Source organism: Cervus canadensis, chromosome 22 (genome assembly GCF_019320065.1).
Source record: "Cervus canadensis isolate Bull #8, Minnesota chromosome 22, ASM1932006v1, whole genome shotgun sequence".
In the NCBI taxonomy this organism is placed as follows: domain Eukaryota; kingdom Metazoa; phylum Chordata; class Mammalia; order Artiodactyla; family Cervidae; genus Cervus; species Cervus canadensis.
In genome coordinates, this window is record NC_057407.1 from 17,570,681 (window position 1) to 17,593,355 (window position 22,675).

A 22,675-nucleotide genomic window follows, 5' to 3' on the forward strand; every position below is an offset into this window, starting at 1 on the left:
GTCCTTCTCGTGGCTTTAAATACCAACTGCATGCCAGTGGCTTCCGAATTTCTCTCTCCAGCCTCACCTGCTTACTAATGGTTTACATGATTTCTAGCAGGCTCTTCAAACTTGATGTATTCCAAAGCAGACTCCTGATCTTGGAGACATTCTGTCCACCCTGCCCAAACCTGGTTCTCCTGTAGCCTTTCCCATTTACAGTAAGTGGCGACTCGGTCCTGGCTCCAAACCTGAACTCCTCTCCATCTCTTACTTCCCATGTCGGATCTGTTAGTAAATCTTGTTCTGTCTCCAGAATAAACCCTAACTTGGACTGCTTCCCACCACTTCCAGTGCTGTCACCCTGGGCCAGTCCGCCAGCATCTCTCACCGGGCGTATTGCGGCGGCCTGCTAACTGGTGTGTCTGCTTTTCACTCATCCCCCCTTCCCAGTGGGCTCTTAATGTGGCAACTGGAGTGATCCTTTAAAAGCACGCCTCAGATTCCCTCAGATGGTGCGTTAGGCTCTCCCTCACAGCTTCTCCTTTGCCTGGAGTGCACTTCTCCCAGCCAGCCACACGGCTGCTCTTACCTCCCCACCTTCAGGTCTTTCTTCAGATCATCCCCGTCCCTGGGAGGCCTCTCTGATGTTGTAAAACTCCGGTCCTCCCTCCCCACCTGCAGCGTTCCTGGTCCCCCGCCCTGCCGTCCCGTCTTCTAGTGTTTGTGACCACTGCATAAATGTCTGACCTAGTTCATACGTGTCTGTCTGTGTCCTCTCCTCTGGTCTGTGGCCTTTTCAGCCTGAAACTCGTATGCTTCGTTTGAGGAATGTTTTCTTGCATTATTTCATTAATGATTTGCCCCCTTCAGTATTTTCTGTCTTCTCTTTCTAGTCCCGTTCTTCAGATGGACAGTTAGGATCAGTCCTCTTACTATTTTTATATCTTCTCTCCTTTTAGTGTCGTCTTGCTTACTTGCTTGCTTTCTATGAGATTTCTGCAGCTTTGCCCTCCAGTCCTTCAGCTGAGCTTTTCATTTTCACTGTCATTATTTTCACAGAGTTCTTTTTGTTGTTGTTCTCTGGATATTACTTCTTAAAAAATGACATTCTTTTGTGCTTGCCATATGTCCTCTGAACTCTTTGAGGATGTTATTGATCTTTCAAAAAAGTTTTCACCATGAAGATTCTCTTGTGTCTTTGGAGTTGCCTTGTTCTTGCTTGGTCTCTGTCTTTTATGATGGGTTTTCCTCGAGTGCTGGCAATCCCTGAGTGTCTGGTCATAGCTAAGAGTGGGTGTACTTCTCATTCTAGCTGGTGAGAAGTCTGGGTGTACTTGTTAGTGTGGAATTCCCTGTGGGCTGAACTGGGTGGACCGCTGGGGACCGCCGGTGTCAGTATCTTCACTTCTCTCTCCTTTGGACTGGTCAGATTCTCCAGAGAAGGACCATGATGTCGTTTTCCTACAGGACACTGACCTGGCCCCCAGTTTGCTGGGAACTTGTGGGAAAGTTCCCACCACCACTTGCCAGGTGGTGCTGGAGGTAAAGAACTCACCTGCCAGTGCAGGAGACATGAGAGATGCGGGTTCGATCCCTGGGTCGGGAGGATCCCCTGGAGGCGGGCATGGCAACCCACTCCAGCATTCTTGCCTGGAGAGTCCCATGGGCAGAGGAGCCTGATGGGCTACAGTCCACAGGGTCGCAGAGAGTCGGACACGACTGAAGCGACTTAGCACGCATGCACGCGTGGGAAAAGAGGGCTAGGGGAGAGGGCTGGCAGCACTAGCCTGTAAACATGGATTCAGGCCCCTGGTTTCTGTAGGGTAGCCCAATGGCCCTCACCTCAACTAAGCCTGAGGTCTTCTAGTCAGCAGACCCTCTGTTTAGCCTTCTGCCAAGGTTCTGTCGGGGAAAGTCTTACACCTGCTCAGAGAGGAGGAGGGGAACGGGGGATCCAGCCCACCCTGTTGGTCCCCCCTCACCCCCGTTGCCAGAGGGACCTGCTGCTGCAGATGCTGCGTTCTGTGGTGGCCCTGATGGCTTCTCGGCTTTCCCTGCTTTTGGTTTGTGATTCAGGGTGATCAGGTCTGCCAGGTCACTGTCTGTCCATCTCCTCTCCCGATTTCATGCTTCCCTCTCCTGCTCGCTCTCTCTGTGGGTTTACGCCTTTTAACATTTTAAAATTAATTTACTGATGTTTTTAGTAGAGTTTCAGGAGGGAACAAAAGTAAATGCATATGTTCAGTCTGCCATCTTTGCCTAAAAGTGTCACCCCTGGGATTTTATGACTTTAAACCACTGAAAACTGTTTTAGTCACTAATTACCATGACTCAGAGAGCTGGTTCTTGGTGTCACTTAGAATAGTGTGCCATCCTTCATTTGTCGTCTCAGAAATCCGAGGGTGATACTGAATAATCAAGGCATGCAGTTGTGACATAGAAATGTTAAAAGCCTGGAGTCTCTTAGGTTCCTAACTACCCTGCTGCGTGCGGTAGGAGGTTACTTTAGAAACCATAATGGGAGTAAATCAACTTATGGGTTTGATGCATGTGTACGTTGTCTATTTGTGTCAGTGCTGTCTTTCTTGTCTTGAATTGTAAGTCTCTGGGGCCAAGGGAAGCACTCAGCGTGCTGTTGGAAATTTAAGAAAAAAACTATGCTTATCGGTGATCTTGTGTGTTTCATTATCACCAGCAGTCAGGGCTAGAACTTTATCATCTTCATGTGTGTTAAATGCCAAGCGTTTCAGAAAGTTAGATACACTTGGGCTTGAAGTGTGCAGTACTCAATTACGCTACTAATGGTCTTAACCACTGGGTTCTCTCTATTAGGGAAAGTTTAATACCTGGGACATAATTTTACATCTGATGTAGTTTTGATAATTTTTGAGTTTTAATTCACTGAGCACCAACTTGGAGTCACATGTAACATGTTGGATATTGTTCGAAATGAAAAGAAGTTGGTCTAGTTTTTTTTTTCTTTTTAAATCTCCTTCATAAATATCTTTTTTTTTTTAAGTTCAAATCTTTTTTGGTTGTGCCTTGCGGAATTCGGGATCTCATTTCCCTGACCAGGAGGGATTGAACCTGTGGCTGCTTTCTGCAGTGGAAGCGTGGAGTCCTCTAACTGCAGGACCATCGGGGAAGTCCCCTTTTCTTTTGTTCTCTTATTCTTGATGATGATGTGAACTATTGTAGGTTTTAGGGGAAGAGTCGTACACGGCCATGCCCGGCTTGGCTCCCAACAAACACAGCAGGCATCATGTTTCTCAGAAAAGCTTATGTTCTCAGCTTGTCTCCTTTTCCATCTTATGGACAATGGTTACTAATTAGTAATAATTTCTATTTCTTCCAGTATCCTGGTCATGTTGGGGCTTTGGTTTTCTTAAAGTGGTCATTTTGATTATCTCTAAAGTGAGAGGATGAATATATTGCATTAGTATGTCATGGCGGTAAACTGCACTGCTTTATGCTGTCTGTAAAAACTATATTATTGTTGAGCAAACTCCAGGAGATCGTGAAGAACAGCGAAGCCTAGCATGCTGCAGTCCATGCAGTCGCGGAGTCGGACACGGCTGAGTGACTGGACGACAAATTGTTTCACAAGCCAGGAAGTGAATTACTGGGTTTTAGAAATGTCATCATGAAGCTCAGGGAGTATTAAAGTGAGCTTAGTCAACTAAGCACATTCAGCAAAAGTAAGGATATATTTGAAATAAACGATAGCCCAGCCTTCATTTCAGCATCAGTTTAAGAGCACGTGCTCTGGAGGCAGACATCTCCTAGACTGTGCCCTGTCCCTCTTCTGGCTGATTGTGTGGCCTTTGACCCTAAGTCCCAGTTTTCTCCCCTTTATAAAGTAGGGAAATTAATAGTATCCAGTTTGGAAGGCTATCAGGATTAAATGAGATGATGCATATAGAAGCTTTTAGCATACTGTCTGGCAAACATAAGTGTTCCTTAAGTACTAGCTAAGACTAAGACTCATTAATACTATTCTTGATACACAGTATTAATATGTAGCATGCTTCATTTTATTCATATTATGTAGATTCTATCATTGTCAGATAATGTTAAAGAGTTTGAAGTAGCTAGATAATTTATTCTGAAACGTTTTAGTTGTGATTTTTTTTCCCTTTTTTTTCCCCTTCCTTAACCCATAGTGTTAACCCAGGACTGTTGCTGCTTTTGCCAGACCCCCATTTAGCAAGAATTTTGGAGCTGAAGGTTTTGGTGTTTGAAATGAGCAGAGGGTTGAGGGTGAAGGGCAGCCACTCACCGGATGAGGCGGAGCAGGTCCAGGTAGGCTTTTCTCGCCATGTCTATTTGGGCACCAGACAGGAAGCCGTCGTGGAGGAAGTCGCCCGCGTTAGTCAGGATGCCATGTAGGGCATAGAGGTCACAGAGGCGTCTGAGCACCTGCTGAATCGCTGGCTGGCTTTCCAGTTTCTCCAGAGCTTCTGTGAAAATCTTCACAGTGACATAGTGGAGGTGCGCCTACAAAGACACAGAGATGCGTTAACCTCTGATTTCTGCTGCCACAAATCATCCCAGAAGCTTGGCAAGACTGCTGGAAGAAGGCTGCTGTGGCCGTGTGTTTCCCGGCAGACTGACAAGCAGCTGCCTCTCTCCTAGCTCACTGCGTCTGGCTAAGCCTTTTCGGTGGTGTGCGTGCTCGGGGCTGGTGGGCCCTGGAACTTGGCCCTTCATTTCTCATTGTGCTTGGGGCAGTTCCAGGTTGGTTTGAAAGAAAGAATACAGGAGTGTTGGAGGCTGACCTGGGCCAGTGGGGGACAACACCGCTTTTCTCAAGAAAATAGCTGTTTATTGTCTGCCGTGTTCACCGCTTTGCCACCTGTACCTGGGCCGCTGAGCCCGTGCCGGGTTTGCAGTGTTCGGATGTGGTTAAGGAGCGGATGTGCTCCGCCACCCTCCTGGGTCAGATGCCGTGGTGCTCAGGCTGCACCCAGCGTGACAAAGTTAGAGACCCTCACTTTTCCGCTTACACCCTGTGTCCCTTTTCTCACCTGAAAGCCGCATCCTTGAATTCTCAGGGCTCTGGGTTGAAGAGTGAAGTGATGAGCTGCCCGAGGGTGCCCGCCTCTGCCTTACGGAGCAGGAGGGGGACCAGAAGAGGAGGGACTCCTTGGGGAAAGGCTGAGCTGCGCCCCGGCACCGTGCTCTGAACACAGTCAGCCTTAGTGTGTGCAGGTGTTGGTTTCAAGCTTCTCTCCTGTCCAGTTTGGGGTGGGAGTGGGATTTATACTCTGTAGCATTTATACTCTGTGATTAGTCATGTCTGACTCTTTGCCACCATTGGACTGTAGCCTGCCAGGCTCCTCTGTCCATGGGATTTCCCAGGCAAGAAGACTGGAGTGGGTTGCCACTTCCTTCTTCAGGGCATCTTCCCAACCCGGGGATCGAACCCGTGTCTCCTTTGTCTCCTGCTTTGCAGGTGGATGGATTCTTTACCACTGAGCCACCTGGGGAGTCTTGTGGCTCTTTAAGTTTTACATCTATTAACTCATATAACCTTCACAATAATCTTACAAGGTAGATCCTATTATTAGCTCCATTCTGTGGAGGAAGCGTGTGTGGCATCTAGAGAGTAAGTTCCTTGCCCAGGCACTGGTTAATGAGTGGTAGCAGTGAGTTCTGAACCAGGGCAGTCTGTCTCTCGATTAAGAATTGGTAGCATTACCTGCTACCCTGCGTCACCAAAGCCACCAGAGACAGACTGGATTTTAATGGGCCAGGACCAGAACTCAGGCTCCTGCGTGTCCACGCCTCTACCACTGTTCCCACCAGCCCTTTGTGTTGCTCAGCTGCACACGTCGGTTTCCAGATGAGACCCAGTTGGGTCCTCGAGCTTTCTGTAGAGGACAAGGCCTCCTGGAGCGCAGAGCCCAGGAAGTGCAGATTTCCCTGCCCATTATGACTTTAGAGGGTCAGCATCAGCACCGCCTTCCCAAGAAGCTGTTCATCCTTAAAACTGAGATTATGCTCCTCTCCCTCTCAGGGTCATGGGTATTAAATGAGGTAACCCCAGCAGGTAGCGTCTGGTGCCTTTGAAGGCAGGGCATGGGTTTGGAAAGCAGGTGAACAGTGGGCAGATGCAGTGCCTTTCTAGGTGTCTGGTGAGACTACAGCCTTTGCTTACCCTCTTCTGTGCTGACGGTGCATTGAACACAGCGGGCAGCACCTCTGTGGTGGACAGAGTGGAATGGAGGGTGGCAGAATCACCCCCCGACACACACACACCCCGCACCCGCTGATGCGATGGAGGTGGCAGGCCACCAGGTGGCGCTCCTGTCCGCCTGCCGCCGGGAGCCGCTGCAGAACCCTGGTGGGCTCTCCTGTTCTAAGGCAGCTGTTTTCTGGGCCTGCTGCCTGAGGACTGAAGTGACCACTTGGCTCTCCAGCTGTAGGTAGGGCCAGAGGCCCCGCTGCCTGAGCTGGAACTCAGGAGCCAGTCTTCGCTCCATGCCCCTGCACTGCTGTCTGAAGCCTGTCCCTTGCTTTCTTCCACACCCTGAGTATCTCTGCATCCACCCACTTCTCTCCTTGCCCTCTTGGCAGGCTCATGGTCTGGGGCACCCTCAGCCCTTCCCAGACGGCTGCTGCCTGCTCTGTACTGGTGTCTAGCCTTCAGTCCTCTCCTCCCGCTGCAGTCTGTATGATCCTTCTAACATGAAACTCATCGCTTCACTCCTCTGATGGAAACCCTCAGAAAAGCAAAGGCTTTCCACTGCAGTGAACACAAAAGCCAGACTTATCACAGTGCTGTCGGAGGGGCCAGGCCGTGCCTATCTTTCCTTCTCCCCTCTCCTCCTTCCTCTCCTTGTTCGTCGTCTTCCTTTAGGTTCTCCTTGGAAGGACGTGCATTTCCTCCCAAACACTGTGCCTTTCCTTGCCTCCACCCCTAGCATCTCCTGACCCCTTTGCTGGAAACCCTTCCTCTCCAAAGCCACAGCCTCCACCCACTGCCTGGCTGATTTCAGCTCGTCCTTGCAGTCTTGGCCTGTATGATTTTTCTGAGAAGGCTTTCTGACTCCTTGAGGTGGGTGGACTTGGACCTGCTCTGGGACCTTGGGGCAGCCTATATTTCCCCGTGACAGATCAGCTTTCCTGATCATAGCCATGCATGGCCTCTTTTGAGCCCCCCAGAACCCAGCCTGACGGCAGGTGTTGGAGTGCAAGTATTTGCTGGCAGACAGTGAATTATGCACAAACACAAAACACAGTGGAAACGGAATCAGACATCTATGGATTGTCTGTGGGGCTAAGGAGAGACTTGACCTGCTTTTCATTCTGGGAGGCAACAACCTGAAGCAAATCCAATAACACCGCCTCATTACGTTTCTTCTCTAAGAGCTGCCGGTCCAGCAAGACTGCTTTGGAGTTAAGTCCTTTAATTAAAATACCCGGGGCTAAAGCCTTGAAAGTGAAATGAGGGCAGCCACTGAGCAGGGCTGAGGCATAATGGCAGGTTTTCTCGGCCTGGCAGCTTGCTGGGGAAACAGAACGAGCCCTTTCAGCTCTGGCTGACTGGCAGCTCACCTTGGTGGCCTGGATGTGGATGACAGTGGTCTGGTTCCACGCATCGTGCTCGTCGGCCCCGGCTTGCCTCAGTGTCTGTAAGTGGTGCACCGAGTCCTTTATGAGCCTAAAGGCCAGAGGAGAAAAATGTTCTGTTTCTTGACTGAGCGGAAAAGGGATAGATGGCATTTGATCCCGGATGCCTGGGTCCCACAGAAGTAGAACAGTTCCATTTATTGACTGTTTGTTGGTGTTAAAAACCTAAACAGTGAGTTGCCAATGTATTTGTTATATATAGTCTCCTTAACCCTTCTAAGGGTAAGGCATTCCCAGTTTGCAGTGGGAAACATGGAGTCCTCGAGAGGTTAATTAACTGGTCCAGGGTCACGCAGCTAGGAAGGAGCTCTTAACCTCCTAGCTGCACCAGGTGCCCTCCCCTCTTTCTGATGCAGTCTCCGCCCTGATCCCAGCATTCTCAGACCACTCAGTTGACTGACTTCCTGTGCCCGAGCCAGGAGAGTGATTTTCCTCTAAAGGCTAGTTGAAGCCTGTCAGTCACCCACTCTGCTCCAAGTTCCACCTAAGGGACTTTAGAAGGGGAAAGAAAACCATCCCTTGTTCTCCAGACTACAGAATTGGTCGTTTGCCATTTAGTTAACCTTTACTCTTTTATCTTCTGTTCCCTGCCCATCCGCTCCTGACCCTTGGATTTGTATGCAAAACAAGCTCAGTTATTAAGCAGTACTTACTTTGCTTTGTCATGGGATAGATAAGCACACGTCACATTGAGTTCTGAGCAAAAAGCAATACACAGGCATCCCTTGCTACCTCTGGGGGTGGGTGGGGGGCAGGGAGAATGGTCTCAGGACCCCCACAGATACCAAACCAGAGATACTCAAGTCCCTGTATGAAAGTGTGGTATGGTCACGGGCTCTGCATCCGTGGGTGTGGAAGGCCAGCTGGGATGGCATTTTAATTACTCCGAGCAGCCTTCCTTTGCCCGCCCCTCCACAGATGAAATGTTACTTCTGTGAAGCCTGGACTTTGGTTTCTATCAGATTGGTCTACTGATGGATCCTTAGAGCCTGGTGGATTATTACGTACTTGCTAGATATTTGTGGAGAAAATAGATGAATGTTCTAAGTTGCTTTTGATCTTGAAATAACTATTAACCATCCCTGGGATCACCGGTTGGGATATAAGACCTCTTATTATGTACTGAAGCTGTTTTTTCCGGGTTGTTTTTGGTGTCCTAGTTGGGGAGGGCTCAGAAGGTTTCCCTTCTGGGTAGTTAAATCTCTGCATCTTCTGCGTGGGAGCTTCTCTGTTTGGCCATGCCCAGTCTTTATCCCCAGTCCCTGGCACATGTGGATGTTCCTGGTACATGGTCGGTGTCTGACGGTATTTACTGGATGACAAGAGTGGATGAGGCTTTGGTCTTGTCTGTGTGCCCTGGAGCCTACTAGACCCTGGGAGTAAACAAAATCTATCCTTTGTTACACTCATATTTTTAAACGTTATTTTTAGACTGTGGGATGTTTTGACCATGTAAGTACCATTATCCCTCTGTATCCAGTTTTCACATCTTCAGATTCAACCAAGGATCAAAAATATTTGGGAAAAACAAACTCCTGAAAGTTAGTTCCAAAAAGCAAAAGTAGAATTTGGTGCACACTGGCAACTATTAACATATCAGTAACGTTGTATTTATACCTGTTCACATAATATTTACATTTTATTGGGTATTATAAGTAATCTGGAGATGATTTAAAGTATATGGGAGGGTATGCATAGGTTTTATGCAAATACATACCTATAATATTGCAAATCTGCAAATATTCCATTTTATAGAAGGAACTTGTGTGTGTATCCTGAGAGTTTGATAGCTATAGAGGTCCTGGAACCAATCCCCTGAGGATACGGAGGGATGACTCAATGCTTTATTTATTAGTATTAATATTAGTACTGATAGCAGTATTAGTATTATCAGTATTACATTATATAATTATGTATAACTATTGCATATATAATTATAATTATGTTACATTATCATATATAATTATATTATTATGCCATAATATTATCAGTATTAGTACTGATACATTTTTGGTATTTGCGATGTATGGGTACATTCTTTGTATTTCAAACCATAATAAGAGCCTAAAGATTTTAAAAATTCCTTGCACTGGTTTGAGAGGTGATATTTTCCTGTTATCTTGAGCAGGATGGGGAAGTGACAGGTGTGAATTTGCCTTCTCTCTGCCCCTCGTGGCAGAAACTGAGAGGAGGAGGTTGGAAAAGGGGGCTGGTTTTTGGAAGAGTATCCGAGACTGTCCCCCCGGCCAATCCCAAAGGCCTTCAGTGGAACGGAGCCTGCCCCCGGGTGGGACAGTGGGTGTCTCAGCGTGGCTCACCTGACCGCCACGTGTGCCCAGGCCGCGGTGTAGAGCTCGGGGCGGAGGAAGTCGGCTGCCGTTTGGGCTGGACACCTGGCCAGGTCAGGTGCGGTCAGGTATGCGACAGACTGAGGGAGCGACCCCTTCGATGCGGAGCCTGGGGACTTCTGAGTGTTCAGGTAGCTCTTTATCAGAAACCTGGGGGCAGAGGTGCCAAAAGGTGAGAGGGTGGGGGGCCCTGGGACAGCCCAGCACCCCTCTCTCCCAGCATCGTGCACCCTTAGGCTCCCCGTGGAGAACCAGGGCCACCCACGCTCTTTCCTGGGTCCCTGCTGGCGGCTGCTCCTCACTCAAAGCCACAGTGCACCTGAGGTTATAATTTCTTTCACAGAGAAATGGGGCTGGAGCCGCAGACCTGGGCAGACATTCTCAGATCCTGAACGTAAAGCCTTCTGATAATGGAACAGAATCTTCTGTCTTGGTTAGGATCTTGTGATTTGGGGATTTATGACGATTATACCGTGACTGCGGAAATTAAATTTTCTTAGCTGATCAAAGGATAGAGGCAAGATTGCGAACATGAATGGGAGAATTACAGGTGGCTCTTAGCTTCTTCTTTATAATAACCCAGTGGTTAGAGGCTCTGGGTCAGAGAAGCCTGGATTCCCATGCCACGCCACTGAGACCTCTGTGACCCTGTAGAAGTCACTTCACGTCCCTCAGCCTCCATGCTTCCATCTCTAGATGACGATGATAGTCATCTGATAGGGGGTCCGTGAAAACTGGATGAGACAGTATTTTCTGAGTGCTTGGCACAGCGTGGGGCATAGAATATCTAAGACATGATTTTGTATTCCTTTTGTAATTTGAAAAAAAAAGTCATGTTGTATATTTACAAGTTTTAAAAGAAATGTTATATAGCAAATTTGCCAGTCCTTTCTCCCTGCCTGGAGAAGTATTTGTCCTGTCTAGTCCCCTGAGATGGAGGCACGTGAAAGGCCTCATCAGCCACAGATGCACGAGAGAAGAAACTGCCTGTTGGGGGGATGAGGAATGAGGCATTCCCCGTTGTCTTCCAGGGTGGGGCCTCCGGCGCAGACCCCCGCGCTAAACCTGGGCATGCCGCAGTGAACAGGGCGCTCCCCACCACACAGAGAGAGACGCTCAGATTGTGATAACTGCTCCAAGGAAATGGCAGTTGCTGCCCTAGACGGAGTGGTCAGGGGGAGTGTCTGGAGGAGATATTTTAGCTGAGACCCGAAGGGTGAGGAGGAGCAGGCTGTACACCAGAAACCTGGGGGTGGAGGGGAGTGAGGGTGCAGGCCCCGCAGAAGTGAGCAGAGGAGGAGGTGGGGAGAGGACGGAGGGAGGCAGGGCCAGATCGAAAGGCCCTTTTAGGCTGCAGCGTGGGGTGTGGCCTTTTCCTGGGAGCTGAGGGAAGTGACTGAAGAATTGGGACCCGGGGAAAGAGGTGATCATCTTTAGGCTTTGAGAAGGTGCCCTTGGCTGCCTGTGGAGAAAGGACTGAAGTGGGGCAGGTGGGAAGCTGCAGAGCAATGAGGAGACTGATGCTGTGGTCCAGGGGGTGGGGCTGGCGGCCTGGCTGAGGCTGCAGGGTCTGGGGATGAGGGGTGGATTGGAGACATGGCGTGGGATCTGGGCAGCTCCCACGTGGCGTCCCCAGAGTCAGCTCCCTCCGTGGGCGTGAGATGATGCGCCAACGCAGGCAGCAGCTCGGTGGGGTCCCTGGGGGCCAGGCAGAGGCCTGGGCCTTACCTGGCCGTCTGCAGGTAGAGCACCGTGTTCTCGCCCTCGTAAGTGCAGGAGGCTGTCACTCTGGCGAGCAGGGAGGGCAGGCCGCTCAGCTTCGAGTAGCCGTGCCCCCCGCAGGCCCTGCGGCACTGCTCTACCGCCTGGGTGCACAAGTCCGACAGCATGGCCTTCAGACCTGCGCTCAGCGCGTGAAGCTGCGAGGATAAGAAGGGGGTCAGGCGGCGTCGGGAACCATGTGCCTTCCACTCAGAGCGCCCATGGGTGCTGAGCGCCGCTCTGTTTCCTCAGCCCATGACTTGATGAATGAAAGACCCGGGTCAGAGAGAGAGGCAGTGTCTCTGGGGGGCTGGTAAGAACAGAGGAAAACCATCCAGGCCAGAGTCTCCAGGGTCTCAGGAAGAAAGTGCTTCCCAGGTCGGTCTCACCATTATCCAGGAGCTGCAGATTGTCCCCACAAGCAGAGATTTTGGAGAGCCTGTCTGTGAGCACGTGGGTCCACCGTCAACCCACTGTTTTGAATTGGAGGAGCGGCCGCCAGGCAATAGACCTGGTCTGAGTTTTTGGTTCTTGCAAGTCCTTACTTGGTACTTGCAAGTCCTTACTCAGACTTTCCAAGTCCTTGGGAGGAAGGGCCATGTCCCTCAACCTCTCTGCTTCACTCTCCTCATCTGTAAAATGGGTATGCTGCCTGCTGTAGAGTGGACAGATTACTGAAGCAGTGCTCATAAACTCAGGGCCTGCACAGACTAAATCTTAGTGTGTGTGTATGTCCACAGTCCTTTATCTGAGAGGGCTTTGGGGCCAGATGTTTTTGGAATCAGAATATTTTTCGAATTTTAGAAAGGTAAAACAGCATTTAAGGTGGATTAAATATAATACACCTAGAGGAGCCCAGGGGCACCTTAGTGATCTGATTGATGTACTGGTATTTCTGCTGCAAAATGTATTCACAGCGAGTGGGATAAATCTGGGCAATTCCGGTCAAACTGTGCCACCCAGTGAGTTCTACATGGCTTTTGGTTTTCAGAGCTTTCTGGGTTTCAGAGACACACCAGGGACTGTCCCCTGTGTTCTGTACACTGTCCGTGATTACTTCATCTAACATATTTGGAGCTTCCTGGGGGCCAGACCTGGGAGGTTTTCTATGTCAGAATATGGTTCACCCGGGGCGGGGGGGGTGGGCTGGGATGTTGAAAATCTGTGGGGGGGTGGGGGCAGAAAGAGCCCAGGGCGGGCAGGACTGGGGCTGTGTCCCGGGGGAGCAGGACTGGGGCTGTGTCCCGGGGGAGGACAGTTTCAGCCACGGTCGCAGCTCCTGCCCCCCCAGGAAGCAGGTACCTCAGGCAGGAGGGTGAAGTCTCTGTTCAGAATGAGGCTGTAGGAGCTGCGGAAGAACTCCAGGAGGTGGTTGCCCACAAAATGGAACGCGTAGGCCATGGCCAGCGGCGGGAAGAGTTTCTGCTGCTGCGTCTGGTAGTCTAGGACCTTCGCCTCCGGGTCGCTGAGGGAAAGGAAAGCAGATTTAGAGGGTTGCTACCTGCCCCACCCACCTTCCCGCATCCCCAAGGCCATAAAAGCCTTAAAAAGGGACAGTTGTTGATGACTCACTGCCAGACCTGACCTGGACGGACATGGGACTAGTAATAACCTTAAAATTCCATCTCACATGAATATCGAACGTTTCACTGTGGAAATGCTGACATGTTTGTTGGTGGCTGCTGCCCCTTGTGGAGGTTTACAGAATTACACTATATGTACCTGCGAAAACTGGCAAGTTCTGAATACCAGCATACCCGGTCTCAAGGATTTGGGTGAGGGCTTGTGGCCCTGAAGCCCGGGTTATGTGACCCTTGACCTTTCACTGTCCAGCTTCACGTGCTGTGTGCTGGGAAATACTGTGAAACCTAGTCAGTAATGCCGAGGTTGTGAACGTGGGTTTGATGCAGTTCTGAGGTAGGGATTTCTCCTGCCTCATGCATTACTGTGTCCCCAGCGCTTGGGGCTCTGGTCAGCATTTGGGGCCCACGGTAGGTAACTACTTGTGGGTTGAAAAAAAGTGTGACCATGAGAGGCTTCCCGTGGGTGATGGGGCGAAACCTGGTGTCTGCTCTTCGGGCCGGCAGCCCCTCCCCTGGACATGCACTGTTAGAACCATCCTCAGGGCATTTCTGCAGCTCATAAACCTGGGCTCCAGCAGGACACCACCGGCAATACCGTCCTCCCAGCTCGCCTGTCCCCAGAGACGACTCCCTCAGCCCAGGATTCTGCAGCCAGGCTGGCCGAGGGGCCTTGGGCTTGCCAGTGAAGGACCCTGGGCTGAGGGCCTGGCGTGCCTCAGCACCCTGGAAGCGCGTTCTTGTCAGGCCCGTGAGTAGATGGGGACGCCGAGGGGCGGCGGGGCTGGGCGCCCAGGGTCGTTCAGTGGAGTCGGGGCGAGAGCTGCCCTAACCCCCGCCTGTCTCTGCCCCACGAGCTCAGTCAGCTGTGCCGTGCCCAGCCCAGCCTCTCCCCCTGAGCTCACACTGCAGCCCCCTAGGCCCAGACTCCAGTTTGCTGCAGCCTGGGTGTGTGCCCATGTGGGACATGTTTATTCTAGAAAATTCTTTGTCTACTGAAAATTGAAATGTAATGGGCAGTTCTATATTTTTTTCTGGTGAATTTGATAACTGCGTGTGTGTATGTGCCTGCATGCATGAGGGAACATGCCTTTGTACACATACGCACATTAAAGCAGAAAAACTTATGTTTTTCTCCTGTGAATTACCTGCTCCTTTTTTTTTTTTAACTTGCTACTTTTAAAATGAAAAAAATGAGGGCAAATCATTAAAAAAAAAAAAAAAAGCAGAGGCTGTAGTCAGCCCTTCAGTGCCATGGAGTAGACAGTATTAGCCCGACACAACCACAGACAACAGAAGATCTAGATGTGGGCATACCACAGCCAGCAGCTGACAGTCACAACCAGACAGAACCATCTCCAGCCCGGATGTGACAGCGGGCTTTTCTAGGCACAAGCATTCACAGCTGACAGAACCACCTCCGGAGCGTGCTCACCCACAGCGTGGCGCCCAGCCCGTCAGCTGACACTCAGCCTGGCACGGCCATAGGGGACCCATGTGGACAGACCGGCCCACTCGGGTGGTGCGGGGCCAGACTCTGACCGCCAGATACAGTGGGGCCGGCTGGTCAGCGGGATTCCAGGGAGCCAGATGGAGACCCCACAGACGGATGGGCCAGGCCCAGGCGACAGTGTGTGCACGAAGCGGGTCAGGTGTGCTCCTGGCACCCCACTCTGGCGGAGGGCTGGGTCAGGGGGCAGACACTGTGGGATCGGGGGGCCCCGCTGTGGTGGCTCCGCTGGGCGCCCCTTGCCTGGGCCGGAGGCGGGACTGGCGGCGAATGACGGAGTAGCGGATGGCAATGATGCAGGCCTTCTGCAGCAGCGGGATGACCTCGCCCAGCAGGACTTCCACACGCACCACCACCATGCTGAGGTAGTTGGTCTGCGGTACTCCCAGCTTGACGTAGGCGCCATCTGGCAGGACCTGGTAGACAGTGGGTCTGAGCTGGGGCTCCCCAGCCTTCCGGCGCCCAAACGGTGGGCCTCCCTGCACTGTAGACACTGCCATTCTCGGGCTGCTCACCCGGAGTAGACCCGGCCAGCACCAGCCGCGGTGTGCTGGTGCGGCATTGTTAAACGGAAACTCGCCTGCACTTGCTGCTCCATACCCACTGCCCACATGCCTCGGCTCACAGCTCCTCCCCGGGACACCCCAGACCTCCCCACAAGCCACAGCTTCCTGCGTGTCCATGGTCCTGCATGGCAAAGTGGGGACCCCCCCGCCAGAACTTCCTCCGGCACTCGGCTGTGCCTGCCAGAGATTTGTGTGCAGGCTGTGCTGGAGGTGCATGCGCACACCATCCTCAGCCTGTCCCTCTTTTCCTCACGTGGCCCTGCCACCCTGCCCCGTTACCGCTCTGCCTCCCCGTGCGGGGAGCATTTAGTCAGGTTCAGAGAGGCCAAGTGACTTGCCCAAGATCACACGGCTCCAGAACTGGGACTTTACTGAGGTCTGCGGGACACCAGAGCCCCTCAGGGAGGGGTGCCCCAAACCCAATCCTAGAGAAGGACCCAGGGGCAGCAGCAGCATTCCGTGGGGTGTGTCTGCCCCCTCGCAGGCAATGCAGGCTTGCATCCTCCCCAGCACCCACCTTTGCGAAGCGATTCAGCATGTTCTCCCTGGGGATGCGCACGTGGTCCAGTTTGAGGAAGCCATTATCCGTGTGTTCAAAGTCCATCTTGGGCCCAATGTCCCCAATGGTGATCCCTAGGAGGAGACGGAGGTGGGGTGGCCGTCAGTTCAGGGCTTACATGTCAGGTAGCACACAGCCTCGGACGAGGCTGGCTTATCCGAGCCTCACAGCCGCCCATGGTGTTGGGGTCATCACAGCTGTTTGCAGGTGAGCAGGCTGAGTTCAGGTGCTGAATCTTGCTTGTATCCACCCAGCCGGTTAGCACCAGGTCTGTGCAACTGGACTGGTCCCTGCCCAAAGGAGACAGGCCCCAGTTTCCCCCATGGACCTCTGGGGCCCAGGACAGGGAGGCCTGGTAAGGTCTCCTGGCAGGGGTCCTAGAGGAGCAGGAGCTTACCTGGCAGCGGACTGTGGTCGTCGAGGCTCCGGATGGGGACGATAAAGGCGTGCATGCCCTGCCGGGCTCCGGAGCAGATCAGCTGGGCCTGGACCAGGGCATGGGTGGCTGACCGTCCCACTGCGGGCAGAGAGGGGAGAAACCCAGCGTGACCCCGCATGTTAGAGAGGAGCAGGCCAAACCCCCCCATCGGGACTGTGGAGGAGGGCCCGGTCTGTGAGGAGGACCAGTGTGGTGGCGTGGGGGTGGGGGATGCTCTGTGAGGCTGGAGTGGGGCTTTGTTTGATCTGCCTCGGAGGGCGTGGGTCGGGGAGGCTGGAGGGCATAGAGTATTTTCCAGGGGAGCCACACGGGCCAGAGTGCAAGGTAGAGGGAGCAGCATGTTCAGAAGCTTGGGGACCAGATCAGCCTGGTGGGTCCCAGGTCGTGGAGTTGGTGGAGCCAGAGAAACTGAGGGGTGCTCAGTCAGGATACCCCTCAATTTATACGGCCTCCACTCATCCTTGGAGATGACTGGAACCACCCCAAGAACTTTGGTGTGAGTGTCTCGCTCTATAATGGGTGGGATTGGAGGGATTTATGGAGAGTTGGTGGCTGGGGGTACAGAGGGCTCTGTCTAAACGTTCGGTTTGTATAGCAGCCACCCTGCAGTATGCAGAGTCTCCATGGGCTCAGGAAAGGAGGAAGGCTGATGGAGCTCTTAAGGGGGACCATTGCCCTCCATCCCTTCCAGCTGCTCTTTCTTCTAAAGGCAAAGCTTGACAAAAGCTATGGATTTTAATGGAAAGGCTCTGAAGGGAGCAATCTGGGAGAGCTTGGCATCTTTTAAAACTTGGTCCTGCCACAGCCTCCTGACTGAAGTACACGCGCTTGGTTATTTTCTTTGGAATCAGGGGGGACAGGATTTTTACATCATGGCTGCGAGGGGAACGTATGTAAGGATCTGTGGTGGGAACACGGGTCCCAAATCACAGGGAGATGTGTGCCTTGCTGCTCCACCCCAGCAGGTGGGCACCTCTGAGACCTCAAAGAGTCGCTGATCACAAAGAGAGGGAGCTAGCCCCAAAGAGCCAAACAAATCTGGCCGTGACTTGCAAAAGGCGTTGTGACATAAGCACACTTTTTCTTCCTCGGTTCCTCAAAAACCTATTAATGACCCTGTGTGCCATCAATCTAATAATAGTGGCTCAGATACCAGCATTTCCAGTCTTTGCAGGCAGTGTGCCCAAGTCCCATTTTCCAGAGAAGGAAGCTGAGGCTGAGAGAACAGAGGGCTGCGCCCGAGGGCACTGACCTGAAGGGGGCAGAGCTCGGAGCTGAGCCTGCCTGGTTTCAGGGTTCCTCCTTGCCTGCAGTTTGTCAGTGGTCGCTGCTCTCTCAGTTCTCTGGCCTCCCTCTCTCCAGTGGTCTCTGCTCTCCATCCTTCTCCCTCTCTGCTGCCTCACCTCTCTCTGTCTCTCTCTCTCTCTCTCTCTCTGTCTCTCTCTCTGTCTCTCTTTGTCTCTGTCTCTGTCTCTCCTCTCTGTCTCTCTCTCTCTCTGTCTCTCTCTCTCTCTCTCTGTCTCTGTCTCTGTGTCTTTGTCTCTCTGTCTCTCTCTCTGTCTTTGTCTCTCTCTCTCTCTCTCTGTCTCTCTGTCTCTCTCTCTGTCTCTCTGTGTCTCTCTCTCTCTCTCTGTCTCTCTTTGTCTCTCTCTCTCTCTCTGTCTCTCTTTGTCTCTCTGTGTGTCTCTCTCTCTCTGTCTCTGCCTCTCTCTCTCTCTGCCTCTCTCTCTCTCTCTGTCTCTCTCTCTCTTGGGACTGGGCCAAGTGTGTGTAGGGTGGCAGCGTACACGTGAGAGGCCTTGCCCTTCATCCCCAAGGTCGGGGTCCGTTTCCTCAGCTGTTTCCAGGTGCCTCCAGTGGCTTCTTAGCCACTCAGTGATGAAAGTTTTCATACCCCAAATGTTCTACCACGTAAGAACCTGGGGCTTTGGGAAGGGACTCGCCCAACGTCATCAGCCTAGAACAGTGACTCCGTCTGAGGTCTGCTGGCCATCACCATCAGTGCTGTTCTGCTGTCCTTGGGGGATGAGGGGGCATACTCACGGTCCCCAGGCCACCATTTGATGGCCGTCATCGTGGGGCTATGCACCACAAACTCCTGTGTGGCTGCGTCGTAGGTGGCTTCAGTCTCCAGGCCCTGAAGATACGTCCCTGGGAATCAAGGCGGGTAGTTAGACTCTGGGCCAGGGCGGGAGTCCGCCAGGCTAGCAGCGTCTGGGTGTCGCTGGAGCTCCCAGGCACCAGCCAGTGTGGAGTGGGGTACACTCCCACTCCAGTGTGTTCCCCGGCTTGTCTCTCCCTTCACTGGTGGGCTCTGCCGGGGACACATGGCCAGCCCACGGTAGGGGGCGGTGGCTGACATTTCCAGTAGGAAGGACTTGTGCCACCACTAGCTCATACAACGTGTTCATGTAAATTAGAAAAAAAGCAGCCCCTCATGAGGACCTTTACACACCACCTGCTGTGACATCTTGGCAGTGTATCAGCCCGTGACCACCGAGATGGACATGGGCCCTCGGGTACTGCACAGGGCCCTGCCTGAACGCTGCACGCAGCGGCCTCGACTCACCATGCCCCATCTCCGTCTGGGCGTATGTCCCCAGGATCTGGAACTTGCTGCAGAGTGGGTCCCACTTTGCAATCTGCTCCTCTGAGCCCAGGCTCCTGATGGTTTTCTGGAAGATCTGGTGTATCCCGAAGCTCAGATCTCCAGAAACACTTCTGCAGGGGAGAGACACAGTGGTTGAACAGCCCAGCAGAGAAAACTCAGGCTGGTAACCTCAGGCTGGCAGGGGGCAGGAGAGAAGGGGCACCTAACCCTGGTTCCCCGGGAAACAGTACCTTTGGTATAAGAGCCGACTCACTGGAAAAGACCCTGATGCTGGGAAAGTTTGAGAGCAGGAGGAGAAAGGGGCGACAGAGGATGAGATGGTTGTATGGCATCACTGACTCAATGGACAGGGGTTTGAGCAAACTCCAGGAGATGGTGAAGGACAGGGAAGCCTGGTGTGCTGCAGTCCGTGGGGTCGCAAAGAGTCAGACACGACTGAGTGACTGCACAATATCAACAGCCAGTATCTTTGCTGGGGAATGTAGCTCATGGGGTGGGTTTTCTGGGTGACCCCAGGTGGATTCGTCTCTGGTGGGGGCGCCCTGGGAGTGAGCACCTGGAAGCGTATTGTAATTCACGACTGCCTTCGGACCAGCCCAGGTGGTGTGCTAGCATGAGGATGTGGAATTTCTTCTTAACGGCAGCTTCGTAACGCTCATTCTGGGTCATGAAATAATTATCCTTCAGGCTAAGCTCTGGTTCACCGTGGATGATGCTTTCTGTGAGAGGGGCAGAGAACAGAGAGCTTAGTGTTCTGGGTGAGGTTCCTGGTACCTTCGCATCTTCCCATCCACTTGCCTCATGAGTGTGGAAAGGAAGTCAGACGCCCCTGTCAGTTTCCAGATGCAGTCAGTGAGGTCCTGAGATGGGGAAGCGACTCACCCAAGGCTGCGAAGCTATGCCGTGGAAGAATAAGGACCTCAGGGAATACTGACATGTTAAAGCTTCCTTCATAGTCCAAAGGGACGAATCTCTAATAGTGGAATTTTGAGAGTAGCATTTGTTATTTGAAGATGTATACTGTGTGCTAAGTCACTTCAGAGAGTGTCCAACTCTGCGACCCCATGGACTGTAGCCTGCCAGGCTCCTCTGTCCATGGGGATTCTCCAGGCAAGAATGCTGGAGTGGGTTGCCACACCCTCCTCCAGGGCATCTTCCCTTCCCAGGGACCGAACGTGTGTCTCCCACATCACCCACACTGGCAGGCGGGTTCTTTACCACCCGGGCCACCTGGGAAGCCCATTTGAAGGTGGGACTGCTATGAAGGGACTTTCCTTCCAAGAAATGCGCGTGGGCACACAGCCGGGGCTCCGTTGCCCAGCCTGCTCTTACCCACTTTCCTCCGGAGTGCGGTGTTCTGGGCGTCTCCATCAAGGATGTTGGTGAGTTCCTCCACATTGAAGGACGGCGAGTGCCTCTCGCTCTCTATGTCGGGGTGCATGCTCCTGCTCCGGGCGTCCCCCGCTGACACTCGGGGCCCTGGACTGCCCGCCATCGCCCGGCTCTGCCTGGCGTCCGAGGAGAGAGACTTCCAGCCCAGCTGTTCTGAGCCGTGGACTGCGCTGAGGAGCTGTGTGCAGCACGAACTGCTCAGGGCCGAGTGTCAGCTCAGCCTGCTTGGGAGGAAGGCACGTCCCTAGGCGCGCTCGCGGGCCCCTCCTCCCGCACCCCATCCGCGGGGCCCTGGCCGGGTGCTGGGCGCCGCCGGCCGGCCTGCGGCGACTGCTCCGCACACAGTGCTGCCGTCAGCTGCGTTCCAGCCGAGGCTCCGGCCGGGCCTGAGGACACCGCTGGGGTTCTGCCACTGCAGCTAGTGTTGTAAGCACTGCCTGCGGGGCGGGGCATTCTCAGAAAGCATCCGTGAAGGTCACGCATGAAGAAAATTCACCTGAGGGAGGTGAGGTGTGTGGGCTCTAGCCACAGTGCTGGAGCTGACCAGGAGCTGGGTGGTGTCTGGCCACAGAGCACATGCTCTGCTGATGCTACAGCCGCCTCTCACCGGGAGGGACCGGTGACCCCATTCACCGGCTCCCCTAGGTCCCAGGCTCAGCTGGCCCATCCCTGTGAGCCTGGAGAGGGGTACTGTGGAGCTGAGGGAGGAAGCTTGCCTCTTGGCTGTGACGTGTTGCCCCCAAACCCGGGAGTCCCCCACAGCCACGGTGGACCCTGCATCCTTCACAGCACCCCCTCGGCCTCTTACAGCCCCTGTTCCCCCACAGCAGGACAGCCCCCATGTTGAGTCTGTCAGCCCCAGTTGTTCCGACTGCCCATCCCCTCTGTGAACCACCTGTGCCGCCCTCGCCTCGCACCTGTGGTCTCAGCGCCTCTCGCCCGCTCTCCCCGCGGCCAGGGTGAGCTCTGACCCTGGAGTCACCTGCTTGCCTCCCCTGCTGGCAGTCTGGCTTCGGGTGCTCACTGTTTGTGGACTGGAGTCCGTGCTCTTTGCATCTCACCACCTCTCACCCACATGCCCCTTGCCCCGTATCCACGCCTCCTCTCCCGCCCCCCCTGCCCTTTGCCCACTGCTCTTTCCCCCATGTTCCTGGTGAGCCCCAGTCTCCAGGGCCACCCTCTCCACCTCCCTGATGGCTGGGCCCCCTGGGAGAACCGGGCCCCCTTTCAGTCCCCACCCCCCTGGCTGCTATTAGAGTCAACAATCAGGAAGGATTCCTTATTCATTCAGATGTCCCTCTCCCAAAGTGTGAGTGCCTGGGCGGCCAGCGCTGCTTTTCTGGGGTCCCCAGAACCTAGCTCACAGGACGCATGCTGTGAAGCTTTCCCGCAGGTGGCCTCTGTGTTGATTCCCACTCTTCTTCACAGCCCTGCAGATACTCTGTTGTTATCACTGTTTACTAGAGAGGGCAGGTGCCTCGGGAAGAGAGGAGACTTTGTAAGGTCACACAGTCACCTGTGTCCGATGGGGTTCATGCACAGACTGACAAACTGATACCCCTGAGTGGAGGTGTGGGGAGTGTCGCGGGGTGCAGACAAGAGGGCCCCAAAGCTTCAAAGAACCCGGCATCTGCCGCCTGGATCCCCACAAGGCCTCAGGGCCTGGCCCGTCCGCTCTGCCACTTTCTCCTGCACTCTAACTGCTGCATGCGGCCTCACCCCCTCACCCCTCCAGAGACCGGGGCTGTGTCCTCCACCCAGAACATTCTTGCCCAATGTCCTCACCGCTCCCTGCCTCCCTGGGCAGGTCCTTGGTCTGCGCCACCTTGTCAGCGAGGCCCACCTGACTGCCGTCTTTAATCGCCCACACCCCTCCTCCAGCCTCCCCCATCACCCTGCTCTGGTTTCCTCTTCTTCCCTTATCGTAACATACAAGATAATTTGCTCATTTACTGTTTTGTTGGTTTTGTTTGTTGCTGTATCTACCTACTTCAAGTTAGACTTTCAGTACAGGGCCGGGATCTCGGTCACATTCTAGCTGTGGCGCTCATACCTGGCTCCCAGGGAGCGTCCAGGAGCAGGCGGCCCGGGGAAGAACAGACTCAGAGTCAGTCCCGCGCCCTCCGGTGCCCTGACTCACCTCTTTCCCGTGCCTGCACGGTAGGCCTGGCCTGACCTCCCCGGCCGTGGCCCAGGCGTTTCAGCGCGGCTCGCCGGCCTCTGTCTCCTCCCCGGGAGGGGCTGGACCACAGATGACAGAAGGCGCTGGTTGGCAGGCTCCCAGCTCCCAGC

The 22,675-nt window shown here is 53.5% G+C and overlaps 1 protein-coding gene across 10 annotated transcripts in view; it reads right to left on the reverse strand.

The window, feature by feature from the left end:
- ACOX2 (acyl-CoA oxidase 2) overlaps window positions 1-22,675 on the reverse strand; it is a 28,307-nt gene extending 5,632 nt beyond the window's left edge. Inside the window, exons 1-13 of one of the 10 annotated variants that reach the window (XM_043441994.1) lie at window positions 22,524-22,675; window positions 20,324-20,561; window positions 19,548-19,710; window positions 18,950-19,101; window positions 18,424-18,531; window positions 16,339-16,458; window positions 15,900-16,015; window positions 15,060-15,232; window positions 13,029-13,191; window positions 11,694-11,884; window positions 9,936-10,115; window positions 7,543-7,648; window positions 4,262-4,479 (exon numbers count right to left, since the gene is read on the reverse strand). In XM_043441994.1, coding sequence (XP_043297929.1) covers window positions 4,262-4,479; window positions 7,543-7,648; window positions 9,936-10,115; window positions 11,694-11,884; window positions 13,029-13,191; window positions 15,060-15,232; window positions 15,900-16,015; window positions 16,339-16,458; window positions 18,424-18,531; window positions 18,950-19,101; window positions 19,548-19,710; window positions 20,324-20,486 — 1,853 coding nt within the window. In that variant the 5' untranslated portion in view covers window positions 20,487-20,561; window positions 22,524-22,675. Of the gene's footprint in view, window positions 1-4,261; window positions 4,480-7,542; window positions 7,649-9,935; window positions 10,116-11,693; window positions 11,885-13,028; window positions 13,192-15,059; window positions 15,233-15,899; window positions 16,016-16,338; window positions 16,459-18,423; window positions 18,532-18,949; window positions 19,102-19,547; window positions 19,711-20,323; window positions 20,608-21,300; window positions 21,433-22,373 lie in introns of those variants that run through there. The other 9 variants (XM_043441995.1, XM_043441991.1, XM_043441993.1 and 6 more) reach the window with 9 other exon arrangements.